Here is a 10418-nt window from a genome sequence, read left to right on the forward strand (position 1 = left end):
GATGGCTTTGTGCCAAGCACTGTACCTGACATACTTCACTTGTCTCATTAGTATTTACAGTAGAGTTGAGAGGACACCATCAATCATATTTTACACATAAATAAACCCAGAATCAGAGATGTTAAATTAATGGGGCATAAATAACATTGCTAATATGTGTCTTGGTAAAAATTTAAATGTAAATCAAACTGGTTCCATAATCATGCTTTTACTCATTTGCTACCAGGAAGGAAAGGAAGAAAAAAGGGAGGGGGAGGAGAGGAAAAATGAGACAGAGGGAGGGAGAAAATGTCTTTAAGGGTATATCATCATATTCTTATAATTGTTTTTTAAAAAAGGAAAGAAAAACAAATAAATGAAACACCTAGGGGGAAAAAACATGCATTCACTCAGAAAAAAAAAAGAAGTTGAGTGTGAAAGTCATGCATTTGCTTTTTAAATATTTTTCATAATTTTTAACTAGAGTTCAAACTTCCAGAAGTTCCTATACCTATAAAATTATTTCCTAAGCATATATTTTTTATTTTTTATATAACACTAACTTAACTATCTAAGATCCATGAAACTCTTAAATTATTTGGTTGCATTTTGTTTTATTCAACCTTACAAGCAATGCTAAGTTAATCAGCCCTCCAGTTCACAGTGTCTTATTTTTTTTTAACTTTTATTTAACAAATATAAATTTCCAAATTACAGCTTATGGATTATAGTGGCTTTTCCTCCCCATAACTTCCTTCCCACCTGCAACCCTCCCCTCTCCCACTCCCTCTCCCCTTCCATTCACATCAAGATTCATTTTCAATTATCTTTATATACAGAAGATCAGTTTAGTATATATTAAGTAAAAATTTCAACAGTTTGCACCCACACAGAAACACAAAGTGTAAAGTACTGTTTGAGTACTAGTTATAGCATTAATTCACATTGTACAACACATTAAGGACAGAGATCCTACATGAGGAGTAAGTGCACAGTGACTCCTGTTGTTGACTTAACAAATTGACACTCTTGTTTATGGCATCAGTAATCACCCTAGGCTCTTGTCATGAGATGCCAAGGCTATGGAAGCCTTTTGAGTTTGCCGACTCCGTCTTATTTAGACAAGGTCATAGTCAAAGTGGAAGTTCTCTCCTCTCTTCAGAGAAAGGTACCTCCTTCTTTGATGGCCTGTTCTTTCCACTGGGATCTCACTCACAGAGACCTTACATGTAGGTTTTTGGTTTTTTTTTGTTTTTTGTTTTGTTTTGTTTTTTGCCACAGTGTCTTGGCTTTCCATGCCTAGAATACTCTCATGGGCTCTTCAGCCAGATCTGAATGCCTTAAGGTCTGATTCTGAGGCCAGAGTGCTGTTTAGGACACTTGCCATTCTATGAGTCTGCTGTGTATCCTGCTTCCCATGTTGGATCATTCTCTCCTTTTTAATTCTATCAGTTAGTATTAGCAGCATAGTGTCTTATTTTCATCAGCCTATATGAGGTCTGTTTCTCATTTTATATTTTTCTCTTGCTGTTCCTGTATCCCACTCCTATCGCCTTCTTCAGGTCTCATGCTAACGATATACTCAAATTTGAAATATGTGTTTAAATATACATGTGCCTGAGAACAGGTGTTTGGTTTACAATTAAGATGCTAGTTAAATGTTTGTCCCATTATCAGAGTACCAAAATTTGATACCTGGCTACTGACTGTAACTCCAGTTTCTTGCTAAATACAGACCCTGGGAAGCATCAGTGATGGCACAAGTAGTTGAGTTCCAGCCAACCACATGGGACACCTGGATTGAGTTCCCAGCTTCTGGCTTCAGCCTAGCTCTGTCCTGAATATTGCAGGCATTTGAGAAGTGAACCTGCAGATCAGAGCTCTCTGGCTTACTCACCCTCTTTCTCTGTCCCCCTCCCTCCATCCCATCTTACCTCCCGTTCCTTCTCTGTGTATGTCTTTGTCTCTCTCTCACACAACACAAATAAACAAATAATATATATGTATACATGTACCTTAAAAACCCACAGTGCTGGTTTTTGTGTGCATATACTATTTATGAGAGTAGCATTGAGTATGAGTCTCATATCATTTTTTACTATTTTCACTCAATCCTGGGAATTTGTATTTGGCTCACTGCTGCATAGAATGCCGTAGTATGCACCCACCTTATTTCCTTCTTCCAGCTACACTGTTACGAAGAACTCACATGTTGTCATATTCATACACACATACACATACAGAAATCTAAATAGACATATTTCTATAAACTTTCAAGAATTTCTCTGAGATATGTACCCAGAAATGTGCATGCCATCTGGTAAATGTATCAGAATCCTTTCTAGAGGTTTACATCTCCATCAGTAATTCTAGAGTTCCAATTTCCCTTTTCATCAATACTTGTGTTATTCTTCTGTTTAATGTTTGTCACACATATAAATATGCATTAGTAGCTCACTGTTGTAATTTCTCCTTTTCAATTCCTAGTCCATCAGGGTATCTTCAAAGATATTTCAGAGATGTTTGGAATTCCCCTTCTACAAATTGTCTACTAACATTCTTTGTTTATTTTATAATAATTTTCTCTTCCCTTTGGTGGTTTATAGACATTTTGTGTATTTTCTAGAAAAATATAGATATTACACATTGCCAACATTTTCTCATGGTTTCTCAACCAGCTGGTAACCTAATCTATGGTGTGCTTAATTTTAATTTAATTCATCCTTTTTTAACCTTATGGTGTGTGTTATGGGAGGTTAGCCAAAAATTCCAATCTCTACATCACGAAGATAATTTCCTATATTTTTTTGACAGGCAGAGTTAGACAGTGAGAGAGAGACAGAGAGAAAGGTCTTCCTTTTCCGTTGGTTCACCCCCCAAATGGCTGCTATGGCCAGCGCGCTGTGGCCAGTGCTGCGCCGATCCGAAGCCAGGAGCCAGGTGCTTCCTCCTGGTCTCCCATGCGGGTGCAGGGCCCAAGGTCCTGAGCCATCCTCCACTACACTCCCGGGCCACAGCAGAGAGCTGGACTGGAAGAGGAGCAACCAGGAAAGAATCCGGCGCCCCAACCGGGACTAGAACCCAGGGTACCAGGACTAGAACCCGAGGTGCTGGTGCTGCAGGTGGAGAATTAGCCAAGTGAGCTGGGGTGCTGGCCTAATTTCCTATGTTTTGATGGTAATGCTGTCTCCTGCGTGCCTGCTCTCTCTCTTCACTCTCTCCATACATATGTGTGTATACACATATATAAATACATATGCATACACACATTCATAAATACTAAAACTTTAACAGGCATCACATTTAGAACAGAAAAACCTTTCATCCATTATTAATACAAGGACATCCCATCACTACTATTTAAATGGAACTTCTGGCTCATGGCACAAAAAAAGGAAAAAAAAAACAAGATTGAAAGGAATGATTTAAAGCTAAAATGGTCATTATTTTAGACTTATTAGCTGTCCGGATGGGAGAGGTAGAAAAGGAAGAAATCAAAGAGAAGATTCATGTTATGCTAGCTGTCAACAAAGTACCAGAATATCCAAATTAGCATAGAAAAATACCAATATATTCATCACTTCAAGATTTTTTTCCTAAACTCTCTGTTTCTTTAGATGAATTACTATTGATTCTACTAACAAGAAGCTAGACTCCTTTAATAGCTGATAATGTAATGACATTTAGCAAAGAGATGTTGATCAAATAGTTCCTACATAGCGGTGGGAGATAGAAAACACAAGATCCAAATATTTGAAATGCTCACAAATTTCCTCTTCAAATAGCATGTTTTCATATTTTTTTAGCTACTCTGATCCTCGTCAATGGACTGCCACCTTTGGTATTTCCACAGCAGTTTCTAGACAGAGAATGAGAATAAGGACAATTTTAGTCCATAACAATTATAGATCTGCAACGCATGAAAATGATATTGCAGCTGTGCAACTTGAAGGAGCTATCACATTTACAAGAAACATCCATAGTGTGTGTCTCCCAGAGGCCACTCAGAACATTACACCTGGTTCTTCAGCTTATGTAACAGGATGGGGGTCTCTAGAATATGGTGGTAAGTGTCTCAGTAAAAAAAAAAAAAAAAAAAAAAAAAAAAAAAAAAAAAAAAAAATTAACAACAATAAACTCTCCTGTTATGTGTGATTCTCTAATTTTTAAATTGAGGAAACACCTGGAGAAGTTCTATAGATAGACCTAGCCTATATTCTATACATTCTATCAGCCTAAGCCCTGGCTAGCACTGAGTTTCTTCAGGAAACAAAGCATTATCCTAAGTATGGGGAATTTGCAAACATAGTAATGGGGAAATGTAAAGGCAGGTGATGAAAAATGTGAGTTTTTAATAGGATGTTTTTTAAAGGATGTAAATGGCTTCCCCATAAAGAAAGGGAACAAAAAGAATTTGGATGTTATATTCTCTAAGGTCTCTAATAGCCCTTAAAAGTATTAACCACCTTTTAAGGTATTCTGGGGTAAAATAAATCCTGCTTCCTTGGCAAGAAGCTCCATGTGTACACAAGCATTGCTCATATTTGTTTAATTAAGGAATAAAATAGAAATTAAGAAGAGGTAAGATGAAAGTAAAGGGGAAAATAAGAATATCAGCCAGGGAATGAAAGGATGGCATCCACAATTTCACTGGGATTTTACTCATGTTATAAATTGTCTCCCCAAGAAATAACGCAAAGCTTTAATTACCCTACAAAGTGTTTCACTGTGTTCTTTAGCCACAAGGTAACTTGATATAACAGATATAAATTGTGATAGTTGTGGAAAAGTATAACAGTGCTATTTTGAGCACTGCTAGTTATTTAGGCTTGAAATCAGACTGCTATCTCTTTTGCTGTGAGATTAAATGTTAATCAATATGTATTTTCCTAATCTAAAGTCAATCAGTAGATAACTTAAATGCTATTAGCTGATTTAAGATATACATATATATATATATATATATATTTGTTTTCTCTAATGGACTAAGAGATTCTCTATCACAGAACTACTACAAAAAAGAAATAAGAAAAACTATTCTGTCTAAAGGGGTTAACCTTCTCTCCTATGGGAAGCTTGGCTGGGAAGAAACACCTATGTATATTTTTAGGAGCCTTCCTTGCCAAACAAAAATAGCTCTTGCAGTACATTTATTCTTCCTCCAATTCAGCTTGGAGTCATTAACCTACATACACTGAAGTCAGTTTTTTTTTTTTTTTCCTGCTTTTATACTAAATAGGCAACACGGTTACCTATCTACAGCAAGGACGGGTCAGAATAATAAGTAATGAAGTATGTAACGCACCAGCGAGTTACAATGGCGCTGTCTTGCCTACAATGGTGTGTGCAGGATTATCTCAAGGAGGAGTGGACGCATGCCAGGTAAGACAATCGTACCAATGCAATCATCTGAGAAATTGACAAGCACTCACTATGTCATATTCTGTTACAGCACACAATCCTCATTCTCTCAAAATTTATGACCTAGATTTTACAGACAAAATTTTTTATGACATTTATCTACAAAGGCTTAAATAAAACACTATTGCACAGTATCATGAATATAATTAATAATAGAGTATTACATATTTCAGAAATGCTGAGAATAAACTTCAAATGCTTTCATTACCAAAAATGTGAAATATTTGACATGATGGACATGTTTTTTTACATTGTATTCCTAAATCAGAACCTCATTTCCTATCCCAAAGAGTATACAATTAGTGTCAAATTATAATTGACATAATTAATAAATATTCATCTAAGAGTCATATAGACAAGTTAATTTTCGATGTAAATAACACTTGAAGCACCCCAAAGGTAGAAAATTCATACAAAATTTTGTTATTTGAGTTCCAACAGTTCCTACAATTGTTTAATAGCAAAAGTGGAGGGGAAAACAAAATAAATAACTATTTACATATAGCATATAAATTTTAACCAAATATACAAAAGAAAACAAAAATAAGAAATTCTCACTTAATGTCACTATAATAAAACTTTAATACTAAGATTTTTAATTATGTTATCAGAACATAATTGATATGTTTTAATATATTTTATTCATATGTCTGAAATCCAACCACATATAGTAATAGAAACAACTACTTTGTGTCAGAAGTTAAATATTTTTTATCTTAGAATTAAGAAAAACCAGTCTGCTATCATTTTCCCGAGTGAATTTTAGACAGAAAGATATGATTTATTTTTTCCATCAAATGTTACTGACCTTCATATTTAGCATTCATAGTCTTTGAAAAGTGACTATGAAGTAATATTTAGGCTTATGCCCAGACCTCAATTCATGAGCTCTTTCCCCAAAATTAAACATTTTGATCAGCTGTAAATTGTGTGTAAATGGAGATTTGTTTCTCAATTTTCAAAATATCATTAATTACCCATGTAAGCATGTGTTCCATTAAGTGCAGACGTCCCTGTTGTAGGGAGAAGGAACAGTTCTTGCTTGCTTCCTGCTTCTCTTTTACTGCTAGCCCAGGAACAGCAAATTCTCATGTTTGATAATAGTTTTCCAGAGAATTCACCCATTGAATAGGCAACATACTTTCACACAGACAATTGCAGATCTACTGAGAACATGAATTAGAACTGACCTAAGGACATACATGAAATTTCAAAGGATGAAATTCACTCCCTTATAATGACCCTTACCTTCTTCATATACATATATTTTTTTCCATCAAGCCCAGCTCAAACCATAACTCATAACAAAACCCTCCCAATATATTCTACTGCATACCTCATTGGTTTTCAGTTGAAACATTATAATGTGTAGTTTGTCTAAAAAGAAATAGCACTACACATAAGAGCTTTTAAGAATCTCTTCATTTCTGTTCAGTCCTACATTCATCTGCACTTTTATTCATTCAAATAAATTGTGCTAATTACTTTAAATGCACTAGACACTATACTAGCACGACAAGGCATTTCCTGTACTCAGCAAGTCTGTGGTCTACAAGAAAGGACACATGCTCAAATATCTGCATTCAGAAAGCAAAGCTGCCAGGTACAGGAAAAATCACCTGGTCTTCTTAGTTTAACATTTTCCTGCTCATTCCTGATAACAGATTATACAGGAAAAAAAAATGTTGGTATGGGAAAAGGGGGGTGTGAAACACAACAATGGGGAAATACTGAGAACTGCATCATCTAAAGGAGACAGATGTCAATCAGTTGCATGCAGTACTCGCCATGCAAGTTGGTGATTCACACACTGACTTTTCTCCCCATCTAGACAGGTAATTTCACAGGTGTGGAAGAGCTAGCTACTAAGAGCAGTCAAATGAATAGCTAACTATTCTAGATGCACACTTAGTAATAATAGCTGACTTTTATTAGTACTGACTGTACTCAAAAGTGTTTTGTGTATTGAATTCATTTAAACTCGTAAAAACATTATCTACTAATGAGGAAATTGAGTCACAGAGAACTCCTAAATAGCTCACTGCAGTTCATGTACGTGGTAACTGGAGGATTTGAACCCAGGCAATCTAGTGCCAGAACCCACAGATTTAACCCATAGTATAGTGTGTAAGACAGTAATTTGGCCTCCCAAACTAGATGATTATATTCACAAACATTTGTTGGCTGTAGATTGGCTTGTAACTATCTCACAAGGAATATTTTACTTACTGCTGTATAAATTTCTTCTCAATCACTCACCAAATGAATGCTTTCCAAAGGTACACCATGTATCAGGCACCATGCAGAGTCCAAAGGATAGGAGGATAGGTGAGACTTCTAGAAATTCATTCATTCAACAAATACTGCCCACATGGTAGACTTGGATGAGTTTCAGGCTCCTGGCTTTAGCATGGCCCATCTCAACTGTCGTTGCCATTCAGAGAATGAACCAATGAATGAAGATCCCTTTCTCTCTCTCCCTCTCTCTCTCTCTCTCTCTCTCTCAGTGTGTGTGTGTGTGTCTGTGTCACTCTGCTTTTCAAATAAATTAATTAAATCTTTTAAAAAAATTATACTTCTTTAGCATCTTCAGTGGGCTAGAAGTGTAAGCTACATCAGTGTCCAGAACATGTGTGCTCCCTCCCCTGATGGCCCCTACAGGACAGCTGGGAAAACAAACACTGAACAAGACTGTAAATGCAATGAATGTTGCAGAGACATGCAGCTGCTACAATGACAGGAGCTGACTGGTGGGGATAAGTTCAAACAGGCACCTAAACATTCTTTCATGAAATAATGAAGAAGCAGTGACAGAGATAGACACAGGATGTGGGAACACAATGAAAAATTAATTGAGCCCAAAACTGGAGGTAAAAGCAAGGAGGAAAAGAGGTGGTCAGAGACAGTTCCCTGAAGGAGGTGACGTGGATGGCAGTACCTCAGGGAAGTTTGGGACATGTGCTTCTCATGTTCCTCCCAGACTTGTCAAGGAAGCAACTTGTACACATGGAGGATTTCCATAGTTTTGCACGATTCAGTATAACATTTCAAAAGGCAATAGCTGACATTATTGACAGGATGGATGTGACTTCTACTGCCATAGAAGTAAACTCAGTGCTTCGAGGTTGTCTTTGCTCTTGAATAATCAGTCCATCTGTTTTTCCTAGGGTGACTCTGGTGGCCCACTGGTACAAGAAGACTCGCGCCGGCTTTGGTTCGTTGTGGGCATTGTAAGCTGGGGCTATCAGTGTGGCCTGCCTGACAAACCAGGAGTGTACACACGAGTGACAGCCTACCGTGACTGGATTAGAGAACAAACCGGGATCTAGCTGGATAAATGCACCTCTGCTGCAAAGCCAGTTCGCAACTGAGCCTGTCAAAAAATCCCAAGCTTTAATTCTCCGCTGAAAAAGAAACAGGAAGTGTCCTATTTTCACATCCTGTCACATACATGTGGTTTAACGAACACTATTTAATCTCTCTTTACTATTTGGATTTTATATTTCCTCAAGAAAAACATAAGAATGTTGCAAAATACTGTTGCTGATAGGGAAAACAGATTTAACTAGTTACAGAGTTACAAATTGTATTACAGTTGTGCTAATGCTAGTAGTGAGGAAACCAGTCCCCTGGAGGGCGTTCAGTAGGGGCAGCCTGAGGGGTCTCCTCTGAGGAGGTGCCCCCGGAAGCTGACAAGTCAATAAAGCGTACAAAATTGCCAAAGAAGTGTGAACCATATTCAAGACTCAAAAAGGACAGTGTGAGGTGAGAAAAAAAAGTTCTATTTATTTAAGATTTCTGGCTATCCAACAATTTATAGGAAATATGATTTCTAACATTAACAATATGAAAGCATGGTATGGTCCCATAGCAATCTTTTTTATCCTGTACAAACATGCTCTGGCAGGAACTGATGAATATCAGAAATTTAAGATCAAAGCTAAACGAGTTCACTCCTCAACTGAGACCAAAAAACACTGTTCTCATGCTGACTTCTACCAAAAAGATCTTTTATCTAAAGTTCCATCCTCCATAGAGAAGCTGAGAAAATACACATATAACTTTCTCAGGAAACTTGCAATTACATAGTGCTTTGTAACAACTAAATAATAGAAATTTTAAAAGCTGAAGATTTGACCATCAGGAAGAATTTCCGACTACCAACTTTCCACCACTGGTAGTTTTGAAAGTAAAAGGAATCCTCAATAGCAAAAGCTAAGTAATGAATTAAAGTGAAAGAAGAACGATGAGGAGGAGTTTATTTGAAAAGAGAAATATTAAATAGCTTAATGTCAATAAAACTATCTTGGAGAGAGATGGATTCTTTATTATGTCTATCTATCTCTCTATAACTCTCTATTTCTATCACTATCTATCTCTATTTGTCTCACACACACCCAAACACTCCACCAAAGAGCATAAATTAAAGAAAATCCATTAAAATTTAGAAACATAGCAATCTATATTGTCTGAATCACCAATGTTACTGAGTTTGATGGGCTTTGAGTACACCCAAGCATGGTTACTCATGATCATCAATGCCATCCCAAAATTATCTCAACCTCTGAGTATCCTAACAGTTCCAGGCATTGTGATGAAAATTTCCTGCATTTCCCGATATGAAATTGTGATGAGATCTACATTAAATACATTTACTTTTAAAGAAAATGAGTATCCAAGTCTCTGTGAAATGTATAAACAAATCTCTGGTACACCTGACTTCAAATAAACTCTTTAACAATCTTTCCCCTGACTAATTATTTATGGAAGTTACAGTTTCTCAAGGACAATCCAAAGCAATTCATGTAATTGGTTCTCCAGTAAGAGAATTGCCAGCTAGACTCGAAAGGTGTGGTGCTTTCTGCTGCCTTATAATCAAGTCTACAACTAAGGCAAGTGTCCAGCTTGGCACTCCCTGGGTGCACCCTAGGAGGACAACATTAGACTTGCAATTTAGAGTAAGCCTCAAGGGAGTTCAGAATGTCTGTGAATGGGTGTGTTTGTGTGAGTAGGCACGT

At 36.7% G+C, this 10418-nt stretch overlaps 1 protein-coding gene across 1 annotated transcript in view; it reads left to right on the forward strand.

The window, feature by feature from the left end:
- Nucleotides 1-10146, forward strand: part of TMPRSS11D (transmembrane serine protease 11D) — a 66927-nt gene extending 56781 nt beyond the window's left edge. The window contains exons 8-10 of the mRNA XM_017347526.4: nucleotides 3786-4045; nucleotides 5219-5361; nucleotides 8568-10146. Of these exons, the coding sequence (XP_017203015.1) occupies nucleotides 3786-4045; nucleotides 5219-5361; nucleotides 8568-8729 (565 nt within the window). The 3' untranslated portion in view covers nucleotides 8730-10146. The remainder of the gene's footprint in view (nucleotides 1-3785; nucleotides 4046-5218; nucleotides 5362-8567) is intronic.
- The last annotated feature ends 272 nt before the right edge of the window (nucleotides 10147-10418 follow it).

The sequence above is a fragment of the Oryctolagus cuniculus genome, chromosome 8, assembly GCF_051225735.1.
Source record: "Oryctolagus cuniculus isolate XC-2025 breed Fujian yellow rabbit chromosome 8, ASM5122573v1, whole genome shotgun sequence".
NCBI lineage: Eukaryota > Metazoa > Chordata > Mammalia > Lagomorpha > Leporidae > Oryctolagus > Oryctolagus cuniculus.